General features: G+C 44.2%; 2 protein-coding genes and 1 long non-coding RNA gene across 6 annotated transcripts; all 3 read left to right on the top strand.

Moving 5' to 3' along the window:
• Positions 1 to 2949: 2949 nt before the first annotated feature.
• On the top strand, positions 2950 to 5448 carry LOC121627538. Its single transcript, XR_006008044.1, has 3 exons — positions 2950 to 4688; positions 4801 to 4897; positions 5047 to 5448. It is a non-coding gene; the product is annotated as an uncharacterized LOC121627538 (long non-coding RNA).
• An 814-nt stretch (positions 5449 to 6262) lies between these two features.
• On the top strand, positions 6263 to 12923 carry LOC121627537 (OX-2 membrane glycoprotein-like). Of its 2 annotated transcripts, XM_041966486.1 has the most exons (7): positions 6263 to 6361; positions 7455 to 7793; positions 8108 to 8416; positions 8496 to 8534; positions 8647 to 8743; positions 8885 to 8947; positions 9025 to 9292. In XM_041966486.1, exons 1-7 carry the CDS (start codon positions 6307 to 6309, stop codon positions 9146 to 9148), a joined length of 1026 nt encoding a protein of 341 aa, XP_041822420.1. In that variant the 5' UTR covers positions 6263 to 6306; the 3' UTR covers positions 9149 to 9292. The 2 variants fall into 2 exon arrangements, with proteins under 2 accessions (XP_041822420.1, XP_041822421.1); XM_041966487.1 differs by lacking the exons at positions 8885 to 8947; positions 9025 to 9292 and adding an exon at positions 12621 to 12923.
• A 4730-nt stretch (positions 12924 to 17653) lies between these two features.
• On the top strand, positions 17654 to 21858 carry LOC121627460 (OX-2 membrane glycoprotein-like). 3 transcript variants are annotated; one of them, XM_041966386.1, is made up of 7 exons: positions 17654 to 17725; positions 18750 to 19088; positions 20315 to 20623; positions 20703 to 20738; positions 20851 to 20947; positions 21093 to 21155; positions 21255 to 21858. In XM_041966386.1, exons 1-7 carry the CDS (start codon positions 17671 to 17673, stop codon positions 21271 to 21273), a joined length of 918 nt encoding a protein of 305 aa, XP_041822320.1. In that variant the 5' UTR covers positions 17654 to 17670; the 3' UTR covers positions 21274 to 21858. The 3 variants fall into 3 exon arrangements, with proteins under 3 accessions (XP_041822320.1, XP_041822317.1, XP_041822318.1); XM_041966383.1 differs by having other exon boundaries at positions 21233 to 21858; XM_041966384.1 differs by having other exon boundaries at positions 17660 to 17680; positions 21233 to 21858.
• The last annotated feature ends 25 nt before the right edge of the window (positions 21859 to 21883 follow it).

Below are 21883 nucleotides of genomic sequence, written 5' to 3'. Positions count from 1 at the left end.
TCGGAAGCGTCCACCTCGACCACGAACTGACGAGTGGGATCGGGGTGTTTGAGCACCGGGGCAGAGGTAAACAGTGCTTTAAGCTGGGCGAAAGCCTGTTGGGAATCGGGAGACCACTGGAAGGGGATTTTCACAGAAGTAAGTCTAGTGAGGGGAAGAGCTACCTTACTGTAGTCACGGATAAATCTGCGGTAGAAGTTAGCGAAGCCGAGAAACCTCTGCAACTCCTTCCGGGTGGTGGGAACGGGCCAATCCGTGACAGCTTGGATCTTGGCAGGATCGGGTCTTAGCTGACCCTTGGCGATGATATAGCCGAGGAAACCCACTGAGTCAGAGTGAAACTCGCACTTCTCCGCTTTAACAAACAATTTATTCTCAAGAAGTCTCTGAAGCACTAGTCTTACATGCTGTCTATGTTCCTCTAGATCTCGAGAGAAAATCAATATGTCATCTAAATAAACGAAAACAAACCGGTTTAACATGTCTCTGAGGACATCGTTAATGAGAGCCTGGAAGACAGCGGGGGCGTTGGTGAGACCAAAAGGCATGACTAAATATTCGAAATGACCTAACGGTGTGTTGAAAGCTGTCTTCCACTCATCACCCTCCTTTATCCGGACGAGGTGATAAGCGTTACGCAGATCAAGCTTGGAGAAGATGGTGGCGGAGCAGAGTGGTTCGAAGGAGGGGTCGATGAGAGGGAGAGCGTACCTGTTCTTAACGGTGATGTCGTTAAGTCCACGGAAGTCGATGCAGGGGCGAAGGGAGGCGTCCTTCTTCTTAACAAAAAAGAAGCCAGCCCCTAACGGAGAGGATGAGGGGCGGATGAGTCCAGAGGCTAGAGAATCCTGGATGTATGTCTCCATGGCTTCCCTCTCGGGGCGTGACAGGTTATACAGCCGACTAGAAGGGAGAGGAGCACCAGGGAGGAGGTCTATGGAGCAATCGTAGGGGCGATGAGGAGGCAGGGACAGGGCTAACTCTTTACTGAACACAGGGGCTAGGTCATGGTACTCGGGAGGCACGGAGGTAAGGACAGGGGGCGTGGGAGGTGGTGGAGAAACACGGGAAGAAAAGGGGTTGGCCGAACGAAGACAGTGGGCATGACAGAATGGGCTCCAGGTGGAGATACTAGCTGTAGTCCAGTCTATCTGGGGGTTATGTTTAAGCAACCAGGGGAGGCCCAACACCAGGGGAATCTGAGGGGAAGGAATGACGAAGAATTGGATGTCTTCTCTATGATTCCCAGAGATTATGAGCGTGACCGGGACCGTACGTTGAGTGACCTGAGCTATACGTCGGCCGTCTAAGGCGGTTACATTTCTGGGCACCGGGAGGGATTCAAGGGGGAGCTTAAGCTGGGTGGCTAGTTCGGTGTGGATGAAGCTCTCGTCTGCCCCTGAGTCAATCAGAACCCTCATGGGAAGCGACTCACGACCCCAAAGCAGACAGGAGGGCACGGTAATACGGGAGGGAGAGCTGGGATTAGGGGATGTCTGACTCACCAGTGCGCTCTCCGTCACGGGTGAGCCTGCCCTTTTGGCGTCTGAGGGCAGTTAGCGAGAAAATGACCTCCCTGGCCACAGTAGATACAGAGCCGCTGGCTGAAACGTCGCTGCCGCTCGCTGGGGTGGAGACGGGTCCGACCCAACTGCATGGGCTCCGAAGGGTGAGAGGAGGACGTGGAGGGAGCAGCGGAGTGGCCGGAGGATCCGCCACTGGCTGAAGGGGGAGCGAGGGAAGCTGGCTCGTGAACATGAGAGAGGCGAGTCTGGGCTTTCTCTCTCTGTCTTTCTCTCAAGCGGTTATCTATGCGTATGGCGAGGGAGATTAATGACTCTAAGGAATCGGGTTCATCTCTGGAAGCTAATTCGTCCTTTAACTCACTAGAAAGACTCCGTAAGAAAACACCTCGTAGCTCTAACTCCCCCCACCCGCTCTCTGAAGCTGCGATACGGAAGTCAATAGAGTAATCTGCCACTGATCTCGCTCCCTGCGCCAAGGAGAATAGGCGTTTAGCAGTTTCCTGCCCCTGTCGTGAATGATCAAAAATACGACTAAGTTCCCTCGAGAAACTGTCGAAAGACGAGAGAATGGGGGAGTGCTGTTCCCATAACGCTGTAGCCCACTGCGCTGCCCTGCCCCGTAACAAATTAACTGTATAAGCAATCTTAGCTCTATCAGAAGGATAACTAAGGGGTTGTTGATCAAATACTAGTGAACAGCGCAAGATAAACCCCCCAGCATTACCAACTTCACCTGAAAAGGGTTCGGGGGCCGGCACATACGGCTCACGCTGAGAGACAGACAGAGAGGTAGATTGGGCTGCAGCGGTTGCCGGTGGGGGTGGCGCTGGTGTGGGACTTGGGGAGGAAGGAGAGCCACGGGTGTCCGTGCGGCTGAGGTAAGCGGTGAGGTCACGGACTTGGACGCTGAGACCTTGTACTGCCTCCATTACTCCCCGCAGCATGTCCTCGTGCTGGCCGAGACGTAGTCCTTGATGGGCGAGCGCCGCTCGAAAGGGGTCCGAATCCGCTGGGTCCATGTTTGGCCAGAGTATTCTGTGACGGCGGGTGCAGAGAGAGACCCAGGAGCGGAAACGGAGAAGGTTAACAAAAGTTTATTTTGCAACAACAGGCAATAACTGAAACAATCGCTGGCAGCGTGAGGTCCAAACAAAACACGAACTCAGAGAGGTCCAGAGAGTGCTGGGCTGTGTGGGCAAGGGAGGCACTGGAACAAAAAGAGAAGAGACAAACAATTAATCAAAAAGGTTCAGCAAGCTATCAAAACGTACTATACCACAGGAGACTGAGACCAACTGATACCACGGTACGCGGAAGTATACTCTGGCGTCGAGGAGTCACTCCGCAGAGGTTAAATAGGCGTCCTAATCTCCTGAAGTGAACTCAGGTGTGCCCAAACACTCCTCGACGCATCGGGGGGGAAGGGAGCCTCAGGAAAACAAAACGTAAAGTTACAGCCCACAAAACAGAACACAGGAAATGGACCTTCAAAATAACAGCACAGACAATACCAACCGCCACATCTACTTTAAAGTCAGATGTTGAATAAAATAAAAAAATAAGTGAAAATTTAATGAAGTTCCTCTTCAATCATTTTCCTTAGGTTGTTGTTTTTTTCTGGCCACATGAGCCAACCCGACGTTCATGTTAGTCCTCTTATTTACAATTATTAACAGTTATTATTACTGTTTTTTCTTCAAACCTGCTTCTAAGTGACCAATTGCAATTATCTGATACTTGAAAACCTTGTCAACATGGTAAACAAATTAGCTTAGCATCAACATAGTCTTAACATTGTGATAATGTTAGCATGCTGACACTAACGTGTGCACATAGCCACTCGCGTAGCTCCAGACACTTTGTCCTGTTCAATAAATTAAATACATTGTGTGTCCCTCTGAGACTATTTTCTATTTTCTATATTACATATTTGTACATGTGGGGGGAACCCGGAGAACACACGACCTCCACACAGAAAGGCACCAACCAGATGTGGATTATTGAGTGAGGTGACGCTGCTAACCAGTGCACCACCACGCCCGCCTTGTTTCTTCATGTTGTGTTCCTGTCCCGTTGTTCAAAGGAACCTCTCCTCTCTGATGTGAAGTCTCCTCCTTCTTCCACTTCTTTTGTTTCCTTCAACCCAAAAAGTGCCGTGTTCGTTTCCAGATAGAAGTCTTCCTCGTTGTCTCTGAGAGCTCCTCATCAGGGGCTTCAGCCTCCTCTGTGGATTCGAGGGACGGTGTGTTGGTGCTGGTGGATGGCTTCTCCTCCGCGATTTCAGCAGCTTGAGCCTCTTTCAGGGGTGCGGTGGTGGCTTCTTGCTGGGGAGGTCGACCCTCTTCTCTCTCAGCCTCAAGCTCAATGAACAGCTCAAGGTTGAGAGAGTTTTCAGCTCCTCCAGTTCTCTCCTGACCAGTCTCTCCTTCTCCAAGACGTTTTGCTGCCAGCCGTTCATCTCCTCCGCCGTCTTTTGACGAACGGCGTGCTGCTCAGCCCTCAAGGTGTCGATCACACACTGGCATTCTGACACCGTGTCAGTGTGAGACTTGATCTCCTTCTCAAGCTCACGCTGAAGGATGTCAGCCCGCTGTCTGGCGGTGATGAGATCAGTTTGATAGCTTTGGCTGATCTCCTGGTGTTGAATCTTGGTCCTTTCCAGTTCGTCTTGGAGAAGCTTGTTCTTCTCCTTCTTCTCCTGCAGTTCAGCTGTGGACCTCTGCTGGCTGAGAGTATACACCACCTGCATCTCCTCACGGTGTTTCTGGAGGAGATTCTTCTGCTCAATCTCCTTCTCAAGCTCAGACTGAAGGCTGTCAGCCTGCTGTCTGACACTGAAGTCAGTGTACAAACTGAGGCTGACCTCTTGATGTGAAGGCCTGACTGTCCAGTTCTTCTTGGAGAGCCAGTATCTCTCACCTGTGTGGTGATCTTTGCAGCGTCCAGAGTTTCTGGATTGGTTGGATGTGCAGTGCGAGTGCTCTCTGGTCCTCAGATAGAGACGTCTGTGATGTTTCCTGAGGTCAAACGGTCGTCTGCTGATGGTGAGAGACACTTCCAAAGCCACAGATTTATACATTCATGGTCACTTTATAACTCATGTGTTTTGTTTGAGTTTTCCAGGTTTGTTTGAGGAATCTGAGCCTGATGACAATGATTCCAGTAAGTGAACCTTCAGGTGGTCTCAAGTCAGTGTTTCTAATGTTGAGACGTCCATATCAGGTTTTAATGCGGATTCTGGGTCTGTGGCAGTAATTTTCCTCTCTTCTCACAGGTGTCACTTGGATCATTGTGTGTGTGTTCGTGGTCTTCAGTGTCTGTTGTGTTGCAGTCATCATCTCAGTCCTGCTTCTACAACAACAAAAGAAAAGGTCATTTTTACCTTTAACTCAACATCTGTCCTGTTTTAATAGTTGCAGCTCACAGTTAATATTCTAATGATTGATTGAGATATTTTTGACAGACCATAAATCAATAATTGATAAATGTTTGTTCAGCACTGACTTGTCTTGTCACACAGGGACTCTGAGGACGTCATGTCTACTGGGACAACAGAAAAAGTGGACTCGTCAACAGCATCATCTGGGACAGCAAAGCATCAGCTGTTTTAAGTTCTCACTCTGCCTACAGCAACTATTTTGGTCAAAGAGTCGTTGGTCAATTTTGGACTAAGGATGCAATTGAGGGCAGATGAAGTATGTATGTTGCTGTGGTAAATGTTGGAGCCAGATTGAACAAAATGAGAGTTTTCTGGAGAAAAGCCTGAAAATACTAAAACTTTTATGTGTAACCTTTATTTTTTATGTCAGGGAAACACTTTATGAGCTCCATGTGGAATGTAGCTGCCTTTGATATGTATTTGTATTTTGTACATGCATTTTAATAAAATGTCAGTTTTCAGATCTCCATTTCTGGAGGTGAAATCAGGAAAATGTTTTGTGTATTTTCTTTAAAGCCTCACAATGTACTTGAAGGTTTTAGAGCCAGATATCAGCCTGAGACCAGGCACTGTGGTGATTTATTCACTTCCGACAGAGAGCTTCAAACCTGCGGATTGCCTGTGATAATAACTGAATGTATTCGCAGCCTTGCAGTGAACGTGCGCTGCAGATTTATAGCTGTAGTTGCAGCACATGGCCACTGGAGGTCTCTGTTTATCCAGATTTACGGATGAGCTGTTGCGATCGAGGGAAAGCAGCTGAAGTCAAACACAGGTTGGCTGTAGCTTCATGTCGGAACCACCTTCCAAAGTGTTTGTGTTTTCTCTGGTCGACCATCAATATCAGTAATAATGGTACTAGTTGTAGAGAGAATCTGTAAATCCAGGAATATCAATCCATGTAGTAATATTCTAACACGTCAGTGTGTGTCACCTGTCAGGTATAAATATTAAGTTTTATTAATGTATTATAATTTTCCTTTTGTTGAAAGATTTATTTCACCAAAATTATATTTTCTCATGTGAAAAAGCCTCACTCAGTGTCTTAAGAGGCTGGATAACGATCACTTAAATGTAAAGTCAATCCTGATTGGAGTCCCTGAGGGGACAACAGGCGTCACGCGCTGCCTAGATCGCGTTTTCAACAACTAATGAACAGTTGCTGATTAATTAACAGCTTTTTGTTGTCACATGAAAACTACAGTCATATTTATTTATTGGGACTGGTCGCGACACTGTTGGTGAACATCTTGATATGACATGATGAACTCACCCGGAAGTGTACATGACGTGCATTGAGGCGCTCACTTTTGAATTGTGGCAGGTGAATGTGCAGCGAAGATGACATCTCGTGAGTTTATACATTTAATCTGTGCATTTGGACTCTTTCATGAAGGTGAGACACAGATGATACATTAACTGTATATTCACCTGTGTAATTTATTTGTCTTGAACTGAAAGCACAGCTGTGTGACTGAAACAAATAAGATTCCGTCGCTGACTTCTTTCAGCTGTCACATGTCAGGACACTGAGGAAGAAAACCAGACGTTTTGCCTTCACGTTTACCAGATTTTTCATTCTTGAAAAGAATAAATCATGCATAAGCAGTTCACTTGAAAGATGATCAGATTGTATATGCAGTGGCATGCAAAGGATTTCATAATCTCTGTTACTGCGAACAACAAAGTGAGTAGAAGACTGAGGGTCTCTGCAAAACCTTCAGCTTCATTTGCAACCGTTGACTGTTGCAACTCGGTTTCATTATACAGCAATGGGAAACGAAGCAAATATCCCTCATTCTCTCTATGCCAAACATGGTAAATGGCGCCACCTGGTGGAAATACTAAAAAACAAGTTATAATTTTGAATTTCTGATGACTCTTGTATGAAGGTCATATTTGTGCAGGTGTGGCTGCACAGTAGAACAGAGCAGCACCTTCAGAGTCTGCTGAGTCTTCATGAAGGTCTTTTGCAGTCAAACACGGGTTTGGTTGTCTTTCTAACGACCCTCCGAGCAGTTCTCTCTGAAATGTTTCTTGGTCTTCCAGACCTAAGCTTGACCTCCGCTGTTCCTGTTAGCTGACATTTCTTAATTACATGATGAAGTGAGGAAACAGCTGCATGAAAAGGCTTTGATATGTTCTTAAAGCATTCTCCTGCTTTTTGGGCATCAAAGAGCTCAAATCTCTTGCAGAGCTCAAACCTTTGCATGGTGCTCTTTTTCTTTTTTCACTCTAAAATTTTACCAAACAACAATAAAACACTGATGTTGTTTAGAATCTTGATGAGGATGTGTCATCTTTAACTTTATGCCCTTTGGATGTCAGTCCATCTTCAAGTCACTTAAATTCATTTTTGACCAGGGTAGCCTTAAGTTTTTCAAAGTGATATTTCCACTGTGCTTCTATCTGGCCAGCAGCACACACACACACACACACATACACACAGTCAGCTGAAGGTTAACCTCTGAAACTATCTTTTCCTGCAGGTCTGACAGCTCTGATCCAGACACAGCGGACTGTGATGGCAGCTGAAGGAAAAGAAGCTCAGTTCAGCTGTCGGCTGACTCAATCTAAAGATGTTCTTCAGGTCACATGGCAGAAACTTTTACCTGATGGGGTAAAGATTCTTTGCACTTTCAACAAGTACTTTGGTCAGCGAGTGAATCCTGACTTTAGAGATAAAGTGGACTTTAAAGCTGCTGGACTGCAGAACAGCTCCATAGTGATCAGGAAGGTGACGGAGCTGGATGAAGGCTGCTATCACTGCTTGTTCAACACCTACCGTGAAGGTGCCCTCACAGGTACAACCTGCCTCCACCTCTATGGTAAGAACCTGAGCGCAGGATGAGAGACTTTTCCAGAATACTTTGAAATATTCCAGCTGATCACTTGAACCTGTTTGACATGATTCATCTGCAGCTTCATGCAAAACATGTTCACTTGTCCACTTGGTGTAATCAGTGTTAAATATGTTAAATGTTGCATGTTGTGTTTATTCTTCATTTTATGGCTCAAAATGCATCAAAATGACCAACATTTGCTCACTATGGGCCACATGTAAATGTCATTACAGTTCAAGTTCATATAGAATAAAGTATAATTTAATTCATGTGATATTTTCAATCTTTCTTCCTGGCAGAGCTGCATGAACCCATTCTACATGTGAGACAGTCAAACTCTAGTGAAGAGGCACTTGTGTCCTGCTCGGCCACAGGTCGACCTGCTCCCACTGTGACATTAAGAGTCCTGCAGAAAGACCGCCACCTCTCAGGCTACAGCTCCGTCAGCGTCACCAACAGCAACGGTACAGTCACTGTCACCACTACAGCTGTGCTGTCGGCCTCAAATGACAGCAGCACACAGGTTGGATGTGCAGTGCGAGTGCTCTCTGGTCCTCAGATAGAGACGTCTGTGATGTTTCCTGAGGTCAAACGGTCGTCTGCTGATGGTGAGAGACACTTCCAAAGCCACAGATTTATACATTCATGGTCACTTTATAACTCATGTCTTTTGTTTGTGTTTTCCAGGTTTGTTTGAGGAATCTGAGCCTGATGACGATGATTCCAGTAAGTGAACCTTCAGGTGGTCTCAAGTCAGTGTTTCCAATGTTGAGTCGTCCATATCAGGTTTTAATGAGGATTCTGGGTCCATGGCAGTAATTTTCCTCTCTTCTCACAGGTGTCACTTGGATCATTGTGTGTGTGTTCGTGGTCTTCAGTGTCTGTTGTGTTGCAGTCATCATCTCAGTCCTGCTTCTACAACAACAAAAGAAAAGGTCATTTTTACCTTTAACTCAACATCTGTCCTGTTGTAATAGCGGCGGCTCGCAGTTAATTTTCTAATGATTGATTGAGATATTTTTGACAGACCATGAATCAATAATTGATGAATATTTGCTCTGCACTCAATCCTTCAGTGTGTCGCGCAGGGACTCTGAGGACATCAGGACACCACAAAAACTGATGGAACACACTCATGAGTGAGAAGCTTTATTCACTTTCACTGGCACATGTTTTTGTCTTGTTAATTTGGACTAATGAAAGTTTTCATCTGCAGGACCAAAGCCCCTTTAATGCAGCAAGAGAGCGAGCAGGTGAGGCTGCGGGTGTCTACTGGGTCAAAACAAAGCAAGAACTCCCCAGAAGTATCATCTGGGACAGCAAAGTGTCAGCTGTTTTAACCAGTGCCAGCTGTTTGTGCCAGAGGATCACCCACAGGCCTGCAGTGACAGGGTGAGGACAGATATGGTGACATTTGTGAAGGGAGTGACACCGGCAGACTGTATAAGATCCATCTTTCAGTCACGCACAGAGAACATGTCTGTCCCAGGAAAATCCAAAAGATTCTCTTTTTTCTTTTTTAGTTAAAATATTGAAAATTTTCCTGCTGCTCTTTCTTTTTTTTTAACTAAACCAAATAGCGACAAATTTACAAGAGACTGTCTGAGTTCAAAGATTTACCAAAGCAATGTACATAAAATATTGATTCCAGATAAAAAAAAACCCTAAACTTTTGTCTGTTGTTATCTTTGATGTTATCTTTTGATTTCTATGCATTTGCAAAGAAGGAGCGCCTCTCAGACCTATTGTCAGCAGCATCAACTCTGTGACATACAACATTGCTCAGTTTGTGGCCAACATCTTAGCACCACTGGTTGGCAAAACGCCACACCACATCCAGAACTCGATGGACTTTGCAAACAAGGTCCGGGACTTGAAACTAGACCCATCCGAAACAATGGTTTCCTTCGATGTCACATCTTTGTTCACATGCATTCCAACTCAGGATGCTGTGGAAACAGTGAGACAGCAGTTGTTACAAGACAACACTTTGTAACAACTGCAGAACTACCCTTATCCCAGAACAAATATGCCAGTTACTGGAACTCTGCCTAAAAAAACACCTATTTTCAATTTAGGGGAAGGTTTTACTGGCAAAAACATGGATGTGCGATGGGCTCACCAGTATCCCCCATTGTGGCTAATCTTTACATGGAGAACATGGAAAGAACGGCTCTGAACTCTTTCAAGGGAACAACACCAAGTCATTGGTACAGATATGTGGATGACACTTGGGTAAAACTCCAAAGCCAAGAAGTGCAAGCCTTCACCGAGCACATTAACTCAGTGGACAAGAACATCAAATTCACTCGAGAGGATGTCAAGGACATGAGTTTGCCTTTTTTGGACTGTGATGTCCACATTGGAGAGAACAGGCCCCTCCATATTGGGGTTTACAGAAAACCTACTCACACAGACCAGTACCTCCTTTTTGACTCACATCACCCACTGGAACACAAACTAGGTGTTATCAGAACTCTACAACACAGAGCTGATAATGTTCCAACCAGCCAACAGGCAAGGGACAAGGAACACAAACACCTGAGGGGGGCCCTCAAAACATGTGGTTATCCCAGCTGGGCCTTTGTCAAAAGTTCAGCTGCTTCCAGAAAGAACAGGGTGACAGAGGAAGAAAAGAAGGACAGACGACATAACATCGTCATTCCATATGTGTCTGGTGTATCAGAGAAGCTCAGGCTTATTTTCAACAAACACAACATCCCGGTACATTTCAAACCTGGGAACACTCTCAGACAAAGGCTGGTACACCCCAAAGACCGGACACCTCACACTCAGAAGAACAATCTGGTGTATGCAGTCCAGTGCAGTGAGGAATGCACAGACTTGTATATTGGGGAAACCAAACAGCCACTGAGCAGACGCATGGCACAACACAGAAGGGCTAACTCTTCAGGGCTGGACTCAGCTGTTTACCTGCATCTCAAGGAGGAAGCACACTCCTTTGAGGATAAAAATGTGCATATTCTGGACAGAGAAGACAGATGGTTTGAAAGAGGAGTAAGGGAAGCCATCTATGTCAAGGTTGAAAAACCATCTCTGAACAGAGGGGGAGGTCTAAGACACCACCTGTCTCCCACATACAATGCTGTCCTTTCATCTCTCCCTAAGAGATTCAAAGATTTAGCCTCTGAAAACAAACAACAAAGCCATTCACACATAGCTCCAGGAGCCTCCCAATAACAACAATGGGACACTAACGAGGCTAACGTCTGTCGTTGACACCAAAGGGTTGCACCCCACCCTGCCTTAATGGGGGGATCGTTTGCCTCACAATAGAGTGATACCATTCTTGTTTTTTGTGGGTTGGTCTCACTCAGGGGATAAATACTTGAACCTAACACCATTGCATTGGACTAGAGCTGTCCTATCTAGTCTGGTTGCGTACGAACTGATGAAGCCTGCTCGGATGAGAAGCGAAACGTCTTCTAAGACAAACTGACGAGGTCCAGTTGCGAACGATTGAATGCCCTAAAGCTTACAATGACCTGGATGAATGAGAATATTCACAGGCACTATGCATTTGTATTTTGTACATGTTTTGATAAAATGTCAGTTTTCAACATCACCAAACTGTTCTGATGATATTTTTGCAGTAAAGTCAGGAACAAGTTCTTTTGCTTCTTTTCTTTAAGCCCTCACAGTGTCTCTGGAGGTTTTAGAAACAGATCTCACTGTGGTGATTTTCTGACTTCTTATCAAGCTCAACAAACCTTCCTTTGCTGCAGACTTAGAGCTGCAGGTGCACAGCTTGGCCACTGGGGGTCCTGCTTCCCTCAGAGTCGCAGAGGAAGCGTGGAGGCTCTTCCTCAGAGGTGTGGGGTTGAAATGCGGCAGCAGGAGCTCAACACAGTTCACTCGTCGTTAAATCAGTCAGCTATGGATTGCTGTGCTCCAGTTTCATGTTACCCGTAGCACAGGGAGCATCTCTTTGCTGCGGACTATCATCTGTCAGCAGGTGAGTTGGAGGTGTTTTTATCGGACAAACGGTTTTTAGTTGCTGAGAGTATACACCACCTGCATCTCCTCACGGTGTTTCTGGAGGAGATTCTTCTGCTCGATCTCCTTGTCAAGCTCAGACTGAAGGCTGTCAGCCTGCTGTCTGACACTGAAGTCAGTGTACAAACTGAGGCTGACCTCTTGATGTGAAGGCCTGACTGTCCAGTTCTTCTTGGAGAGCCAGTATCTCTCACCTGTGTGGTGATCTTTGCAGCGTCCAGAGTTTCTGGATTGGTTGGATGTGCAGTGCGAGTGCTCTCTGGTCCTCAGATAGAGACGTCTGTGATGTTTCCTGAGGTCAAACGGTCGTCTGCTGATGGTGAGAGACACTTCCAAAGCCACAGATTTATACATTCATGGTCACTTTATAACTCATGTGTTTTGTTTGAGTTTTCCAGGTTTGTTTGAGGTATCTGAGCCTGATGACGATGATTCCAGTAAGTGAACCTTCAGGTGGTCTCAAGTCAGTGTTTCTAATGTTGAGTCGTCCATATCAGGTTTTAATGCAGATTCTGGGTCCATGGCAGTAATTTTCCTCTCTTCTCACAGGTGTCACTTGGATCATTGTGTGTGTGTTCGTGGTCTTCAGTGTCTGTTGTGTTGCAGTCATCATCTCAGTCCTGCTTCTACAACAACAAAAGAAAAGGTCATTTTTACCTTTAACTCAACATCTGTCCTGTTTTAATAGTTGCAGCTCACAGTTAATATTCTAATGATTGATTGAGATATTTTTGACAGACCATAAATCAATAATTGATAAATGTTTGTTCAGCACTGACTTGTCTTGTCACACAGGGACTCTGAGGACGTCATGTCTACTGGGACAACAGAAAAAGTGGACTCGTCAACAGCATCATCTGGGACAGCAAAGCATCAGCTGTTTTAAGTTCTCACTCTGCCTACAGCAACTATTTTGGTCAAAGAGTCGTTGGTCAATTTTGGACTAAGGATGCAATTGAGGGCAGATGAAGTATGTATGTTGCTGTGGTAAATGTTGGAGCCAGATTGAACAAAATGAGAGTTTTCTGGAGAAAAGCCTGAAAATACTAAAACTTTTATGTGTAACCTTTATTTTTTATGTCAGGGAAACACTTTATGAGCTCCATGTGGAATGTACCTGCCTTTGATATGTATTTGTATTTTGTACATGCATTTTAATAAAATGTCAGTTTTCAGATCTCCATTTCTGGAGGTGAAATCAGGAAAATGTTTTGTGTATTTTCTTTAAAGCCTCACAATGTAATTGAAGGTTTTAGAGCCAGATATCAGCCTGAGACCAGGCACTGTGGTGATTTATTCACTTCCGACAGAGAGCTTCAAACCTGCGGATTGCCTGTGATAATAACTGAATGTATTCGCAGCCTTGCAGTGAACGTGCGCTGCAGATTTATAGCTGTGATTGCAGCACATGGCCACTGGAGGTCTCTGTTTATCCAGATTTACGGATGAGCTGTTGCGATCGAGGGAAAGCAGCTGAAGTCAAACACAGGTTGGCTGTAGCTTCATGTCGGAACCACCTTCCCAAGTGTTTGTGTTTTCTCTGGTCGACCATCAATATCAGTAATAATGGTACTAGTTGTAGAGAGAATCTGTAAATCCAGGAATATCAATCCATGTAGTAATATTCTAACACGTCAGTGTGTGTCACCTGTCAGGTATAAATATTAAGTTTTATTAATGTATTATAATTTTCCTTTTGTTGAAAGATTTATTTCACCAAAATTATATTTTCTCATGTGAAAAAGCCTCACTCAGTGTCTTAAAGGGATAGTTCGGCATTTTACACATTAATCTGTATGGCATCAACATCTACAGTCTCGTGCTCTCACACTGACTTCGCCCCCAAAGTGTCCTCTGAGCCGAGATCTGGCCACTTGTGGTCAGTGCGAAAGTAGTTCCGGTAGGTTTCCTGGGGCCAGAGAAGGCACACGTTTTTCCTCTCAAAACAGCACTCATTCGAATCAGTGATTTATTTGCATAACAAAAGACGTCAACCACAAAACGTCACACCTCGTAATCGTTTGGGTCTAACTTTATCCCAATTGCGATCAATGCGCGCAGGCGCCACTATACGTGACAGGTAGCTAAGCCAGGTGTTTCATTCACAGTTTAGCGTTTGGAAAGCTAGTTACACCATGTCTGACTACAGCAGCGACGAAGAATATGATTTCAGCACACAACCAGAAGGATATCTGTATGAACCCGAATATACGGATGCAGAACTCTATCAGATGGAGGTAGAACGGGCAGAGAGAGAGAGAGAGATGGCGAGCAGAGATGTGGAACGTGAAATCGGGGCCGCAGCTGCGAGACCTCGAGTGACTGATACAAGGTGGTGTACGTGCAACAAGTGCAGTTATGCAGTTATGCAGACCGAGGTTGAGTGCTACTGTTGCCATGAATGGGACCTCGTAATGCCTCGCATGCAGGACCTTTCCATTGACGAGGAGGCTGGCGCATCAGCAGCTGTCTGCATCGCCAATAACAACGACTTGCCTGCAATCCTGAATGCTGGTGTCCTCGAGACTTTTTTCCACATCCCGAAAATAAACTGGAAAAAGCGCCCCAAACCTGCTGGACCCGATGGCCAGTTGTCTGCAGAGTGAGTTTTTGTCTACATGCTGTTATTTTGATGCTATTGCCTTATACCCTACAGTAGGCCTACAAGTGCTCAATTGTAGCCTACACCGAGTTGTATGTATGTAAGTAGAAGTACTCTTACAAATGTTATTACAACACCAGCAGCTTGGTATTGTAGTTGTAACAACGTGATAGTATGGGTGTTGTCAATAAAATAGTAAGATAACTTCTACTTTTTACAAAGCTGCTTGCTTCTATGGCGTTATATTGTATTAGTCTGAGCCATGCAGTAGGCTAGTGCGACCTACAGTCATCACATCCAACATTGAATGAATCTAATTATAGTTTTATACATACCATGTCATGGGTGGCACTTATGAATATAAATACATAATGTAGTGCATCCCTAAAGTAATTTATGTTCATTTCATCATCATACTTGAAGCAAAATTTACTTCTGAGCATCACTGTGTCTCAATATCAGCCTACTCATGAATGCCCTTCAATCATAAAGCAAGGCCTACCTTATGCATATTATGTCAAGAGAGCTCTAAGGGTTATGTCGCCGTGGCCCAAAGTGTACTCATAAAGGACATTTTCTCTGAGATGTATAAAAACACATAAGGATACCTATTTCACAGTAGCCTGAAATGCTGGTGCATAAATAAAGATACCTTCCTGACAAACTGCTGTGTTGTCAATTAAACAAAATGTGTTTATATACAACCATAATAACTATGCAGTTTACTCAATGTTGACACACTTCATATATCTAATGTGCATAAACTTATTTTCTGTTTGCATTTCAGACAGTACAGGCTGGTCGCCTATCGCATCATAATGGAATGGGCTCTGAAAGGACAGACGCTTGGTCCTGGCAACAGAAGAGTTCTTCCCTCCTGCGTGGTGGCGCTAATAAGAAGAACATATCCATCACCAAGTGGACAATATGCTGGTTTCAAAGAGTCAAATGATGCACTGCAATTGTTTTAGAATTTTAAAAATCAAAAGCTTTACTGTGAATTTCTTTTTGACGTGCAATTTCCTAAAAATACAAAACAAATGTAAAGACACAAATGTAAATAAACAATGTAAATAAACACACTTCTATGACAATATATGTATATACAGTCTCAGTCATCTTTCTCAGTGGCAGGTGTCTCATGAAAGCGTGATTTGTGTGCTGAAACCAATTCAGCCTTGTTTGGCTTTGGTGTTGGGGCAATGTTGGCTGGTATGATGACTGGAGGATGTATGTGGAAAGCTGGGTCTCCGAGCTTCACATTGGTGTCAAGCCGTTGTTGGATGACCTTCTCCACCAAATCTTTCGGGAACTCCTGTGTTGTTGGCTCATACAGTCTTCTTGCAACCCACTGATTTGACTGCCGTGAATGGAAGACATATCTCTCTTGTCCTAGGAAAAAGGAAATGGGGGGGGGGGACACACAAGATAGGATGGTGTATGATCATTATATATGAAACTCAATATGGTAATGTGTGTCCTGTGATGCTGTGCGAATTCTCATTTATGAGCTTACAAATAGGTATCTCTAAAATAGAAAGGCAAACTAAGATGTAATTCATTTGTATAACATTTTTTACATTTCCTGGGGAAAAAAAACAGTTATATAGAGTTTTCAAAATGGTCTTGGTCTACTTTTTACTCAGATAAGTAATCAAGAAACATTATCTGTTAGCAGGCAATGTCTAGCAGCTAGACTACAGTCTGATTTCAGAAAGTGCCTGCTTCGAGTTCTCATGTCATTTTTTTGGACGGATTTCCAAATTACACGGGCAGGGTGCATCATTTGTCCCAATGTCAGAAATTCTTCTAGTAGCCTACCAAATTTTAAAATGTGACAATCTGAAAATAAAATCTGTGGAATTTTTAGCTCAAACATATGCTGGGTGCTGCCGTTATTTCTCCAGTCTAGAATCTGACAAGGGTAGCTTTATCTTCATTATGCTAGCCAACGCCGTCATGGACTTCTCGTACACGCATAGAAACCATGCACATTCCACGTAGTAATTAGTTTCTGACCATTGTAATAACAGTGTAGCCAACATATTATGTATGTGAAACATCATTGGTGACATGACACCGATAGATGAATATGTTTCACTCACTGAGATAGAATATATCTCAGTGCTTGCACTCGCATAGCCCGCGGTGCATCACCAGAAGACTATACACGGATGCTATAGAAAATATGTGGTACAATTTTGTTTACCTGGGGTGCAGGTACAGCAGTGCTCTTCAAAATACGTCTCTTTGTCTGTCCTTCTGGAAGTCGTCCTCGCTGAAGTGGTCACTGCACACGCGAAGCTTTCTCATCTTCGGTAGTTGGGTGAGCTCCACGTTCAAGCCCAGAGAAAAGTAGCCAAAGTCTCCTCAAAGCTACATTCGTCGAAGGGAATCGGTGGAATGTTTGAGGAGACCCACTCTCATCTTTGTTGGTACAGCCTGGATATGCACAAGTGCGCACCATGTCTCTATCTCGTTTTTCCAAATAAAGAATAGCCGGTGGACTTCTTCTCTCTCTCCTTCTCCTAGCTCTAAAACTAGCTCGTTTGCGTTGCGTCGTCTGCACTCTGTAAACACCATCGTACACTGACGAGAGATCAGTTGGCTCGCACACAACGGTTAGCACTGACAGCGCGCATTGATCGCAATTGGGATAAAGTTAGACCCAAACGATTACGAGGTGTGACGTTTTGTGGTTGACGTCTTTTGTTATGCAAATAAATCACTGATTCGAATGAGTGCTGTTTTGAGAGGAAAAACGTGTGCCTTCTCTGGCCCCAGGAAACCTACCGGAACTACTTTCGCACTGACCACAAGTGGCCAGATCTCGGCTCAGAGGACACTTTGGGGGCGAAGTCAGTGTGAGAGCACGAGACTGTAGATGTTGATGCCATACAGATTAATGTGTAAAATGCCGAACTATCCCTTTAAGAGGCTGGATAACGATCACTTAAATGTAAAGTCAATCCTGATTGGTCGGGATATACCATTACTGTGGCGGAGGGGACAACAGGCGTCACGCGCTGCCTCGATCGCGTTTTCAACAACTAATGAACAGTTGCTGATTAATTAACAGCTTTTTGTTGTCACATGAAAACTACAGTCATATTTATTTATTGGGACTGGTCGCGACACTGTTGGTGAACATCTTGATATGACATGATGAACTCACCCGGAAGTGTACATGACGTGCATTGAGGCGCTCACTTTTGAATTGTGGCAGGTGAATGTGCAGCGAAGATGACATCTCGTGAGTTTATACATTTAATTTGTGCTTTTGGACTCTTTCATGAAGGTGAGACACAGATGATACATTAACTGTATATTCACCTGTGTAATTTATTTGTCTTGAACTGAAAGCACAGCTGTGTGACTGAAACAAATAAGATTCCGTCGCTGACTTCTTTCAGCTGTCACATGTCAGGACACTGAGGAAGAAAACCAGACGTTTTGCCTTCACGTTTATCAGATTTTTCATTCTTGAACTAGAAAAGAATAAATCATGCATAAGCAGTTCACTTGAAAGATGATCAGATTGTATATGCAGTGGCATGCAAAGGATTTCATAATCTCTGTTACTGCGAACAACAAAGTGAGTAGAAGACTGAGGGTCTCTGCAAAACCTTCAGCTTCATTTGCAAACGTTGGCTTTGTCGGTTTCATTAGAGAGCAACAGGAAACGCAGCAAGTTTCCCTCATTCTCTCTATGCCAAACATGGTAAATGGCGCCACCTGGTGGAAAATGCTAAAAAAACAAGTTATAATTTTGATTTGAATTTCTGATGACTCTTGTATGAAGGTCATATTTGTGTAGGTGTGGCTGCACAGTAGAACAGAGCAGCACCTTCAGAGTCTGCTGAGTCTTCATGAAGGCCTTTTGCAGTCAAACACGGGACAAGCTTTGAGGAGTCACATTATTTCCAGCTTTGAAATTTGTATCACCTGTCCTTTACAAACAATGACTGAACAAGCTGGCTGAAGCAAACTAAGGTCTGACATCTTGGTAACAAAAGTTATCTGAGAGCTCAAATCTATTGCAGAGCTCAAACCTTTGCATGGTGCTCTTTTTCTTTTTTCACTCTAAAATTTTACCAAACAAAAATAAAACACTAATGTTGTTTAAAATGCTGATGAGGATGTGTCATCTTTAACTTTATGCCTTTTTGGACGTCAGTCCATCTTCAAGTCGCTTAACTGTACAAAGTAACAGAAAATTTGACCAGGGGTGCTTAAAGTTTTTCATGCAGCTATAAAAGCACACACACACACACACACAGAGTCAGCTGAAGGTTAACCTCTGAAACTGTCTTTTCCTGCAGGTCTGACAGCTCTGATCCAGACACAGCGGACTGTGATGGCAGCTGAAGGAAAAGAAGCTCAGTTCAGCTGTCAGCTGACTCAATCTAAAGATGTTCTTCAGGTCACATGGCAGAAACGTTTACCAAGCGGGGAGAAGAATCTTTGTACTTTCAACAAGTACTTTGGTCAGCGAGTGAATCCTGACTTTAGAGATAAAGTGGAGTTTGAAGCTGCTGGACTGCAGAACAGCTCCATCGTGATCAGGAAGGTGACAGAGCTGGATGAAGGCTGCTATCACTGCTTGTTCAACACCTACCCTGAAGGTGCCCTCAAAGGTACAACCTGCCTCCACCTCTATGGTAAGAACCTGAGCGCAGGATGAGAGACTTTTCCAGAATACTTTGAAATATTCCAGCTGATCACTAACTTGATTCATCTGCAGCTTCATGCAAAACATGTTCACTTGTCCACTTGGTGTGATCAGAGTTAAATATGTTAAATTGCATGTTGTGTTTATTCTTCATTTTATGGCTCAGAATCAGAAACGGCTTTGTTGACCATGTTTGTGTGCACATACAAGGAATTTGACTCTGGTTTGCACTCAATGTACTTGCAGAGGAAAAAGGAGGACAAAAAAGACACAAAAAAACAAAAGAGAGACTGAACAATAAGTCAAGTAGTGCAGAAATGTAAATCAAACAATATATACAAAGAATGATGCAGCAATAAATAATATATACAGTGTGTATATATAATATACACATAGAATATACAATGTGCATGTATTAATGTTGACAGTGGATGATGAAAGAACATGTTAAAAACTGCATTAATGGATGATAACAGCCAGTCAGTGGATGCTTGGTGTCCGAGGAACTGTTCATCGGGGTGACGGCTTGTGGGAAGACACTGTTTTTGTGTCTGTTTGTTTTGGCGTTCTGTGATCTGTAGCGCCTCCCAGAGGGCAGAAGTTGGAGCAGCTTGTGTCCAGGATGTGAGGAGCCTACACTGATGCTTCCTGCGCATTTCCTCCGTCTGGAGGTGTTTTGGTCCGGATTATTCCTGTGTCGAACTGAATCAGCAGCTGACACAGGGAGTGCCTTCTTGGGGATTGAGGCTGTGTTTGAAGACCACTTTAGACAGGTCTACTGAGAGCACACATCCCCCGGGAGCTCCAGTGCTGATGGTCCGGGTGCTGGATGCGATTTTGCCCAGCTTCCTGCCTGTCAGGAAGTTTGTTATCCACTGACAGGTGGAGAGCTGGGTGAGTTTTGAGTGGAGGATTTCTGGAATGATGGTGCTGAATGGCAAGCTGAAGTCCACATCCAGGATCCTTGCATGTGTCCATGCTGCAGGATGTAGCTCAGTCCCATGTTGACTGCGTCATCCACCAACCTGTTTGCCCAGTAGGCAAATTGCAGGGGGTTCAGGCACCGAGGCCGCCATCTGCGGCGCCATTTTGGATGTGTCAAATGCATCAAAGTGACTCACTATGGGCCACATGTAAATGTAATTGCAGTTCAAGTTAATATAGAATAAAATATCATTTAGTTAATGTGATATTTTCAATCTTTCTTCCTGGCAGAGCTGCATGAACCCATTCTACATGTGAGACAGTCAAACTCTAGTGAAGAGGCACTTGTGTCCTGCTCGGCCACAGGTCGACCTGCTCCCACAGTGATATTAAGAGTCCTGCAGAAAGACCTCCACCTCTCAGGCTACAGCTCCGTCAGCGTCACCAACAGCAACGGCACAGTCACTGTCACCGCTGCAGCTGTGCTGTCGGCCTCAAATGACAGCAGCACACAGGTTGGATGTGCAGTGCGAGTGCTCTCTGGTCCTCAGATAGAGACGTCTGTGACGTTGCCTGAGGTCAAACGGTCGTCTGCTGATGGTGAGAGACACTTCCAAAGCCACAGATTTATACATTCATGGTCACTTTATAACTCATGTGTTTTGTTTGTGTTTTCCAGGTTTGTTTGAGGAATCTGAGCCTGATGACGATTCCAGTAAGTGAACCTTCAGGTGGTCTCAAGTCAGTGTTTCCAATGTTGAGTCGTCCATATCAGGTTTTAATGAGGATTCTGGGTCCATGGCAATAATTTTCCTCTCTTCTCACAGGTGTCACTTGGATCATTGTGTGTGTGTTCGTGGTCTTCAGTGTCTGTTGTGTTGCAGTCATCATCTCAGTCCTGCTTCTACAACAACAAAAGAAAAGGTCATTTTTACCTTTAACTCAACATCTGTCCTGTTGTAATAGCGGCGGCTCGCAGTTAATTTTCTAATGATTGATTGAGATATTTTTGACAGACCATAAATCAATAATTGATGAATATTTGCTCCACACTTGTTCAATCCTTCAGTGTGTCGCGCAGGGACTCTGAGGACATCAGGACACCACAAAAACTGATGGAACACACTCATGAGTGAGACGCTTTATTCACTTTCACTGGCACATGTTTTTGTCTTGTTAATTTGGACTAATGAAAGTTTTCATCTGCAGGACCAAAACCCCTTTAATGCAGCAAGAGAGCGAGCAGGTGAGGCTGCGGGTGTCTACTGGGTCAAAACAAAGCAAGAACTCCCCAAAAGTATCATCTGGGACAGCAAAGCGTCAGCTGTTTTAACCAGTGCCAGCTGTTTGTGCCAGAGGATCACCCACAGGCCTGCAGTGACAGGGTGAGGACAGATATGGTGACATTTGTGAAGGGAGTGAAACCGGCAGACTGTATAAGATCCATCTTTCAGTCCCACACATGTCTGTCCCAGGAAGATCAAAAAGATTCTCTTTTTTTCTTTTTTAATTAAAATATTGAAAGTTTTCCTGCTGCTCTTTCTTTTTTTAACTAAACCAAATAGCGACAAACACGAATTTACAAGAGACTGTCTGAGTTCTAAGATTTACCAAAGCAATGTACATAAAATATTGATTCCAGATGTGTTCTGCTGATGTTTTTAATATTGTTCAACACTCCTTTAACCAGAGCCAGATTTGGGCAAATGAGGGTTTTGTAAAGGAAAAACTAAACTTTTGTCTGTTGTTATCTTTGATGTTATCTTTTGATTTCTATGCATTTGTATTTTGTACATGTTTTGATAAAATGTCAGTTTTCAACATCACCAAACTGTTCTGATGATATTTTTGCAGTAAAGT

Source organism: Chelmon rostratus, chromosome 24 (genome assembly GCF_017976325.1).
Source record: "Chelmon rostratus isolate fCheRos1 chromosome 24, fCheRos1.pri, whole genome shotgun sequence".
NCBI classification, from domain to species: domain Eukaryota; kingdom Metazoa; phylum Chordata; class Actinopteri; order Chaetodontiformes; family Chaetodontidae; genus Chelmon; species Chelmon rostratus.
The sequence above is the reverse complement of the archived record's forward strand: the minus strand, read 5'-3'. Positions and strand labels throughout refer to the sequence as shown.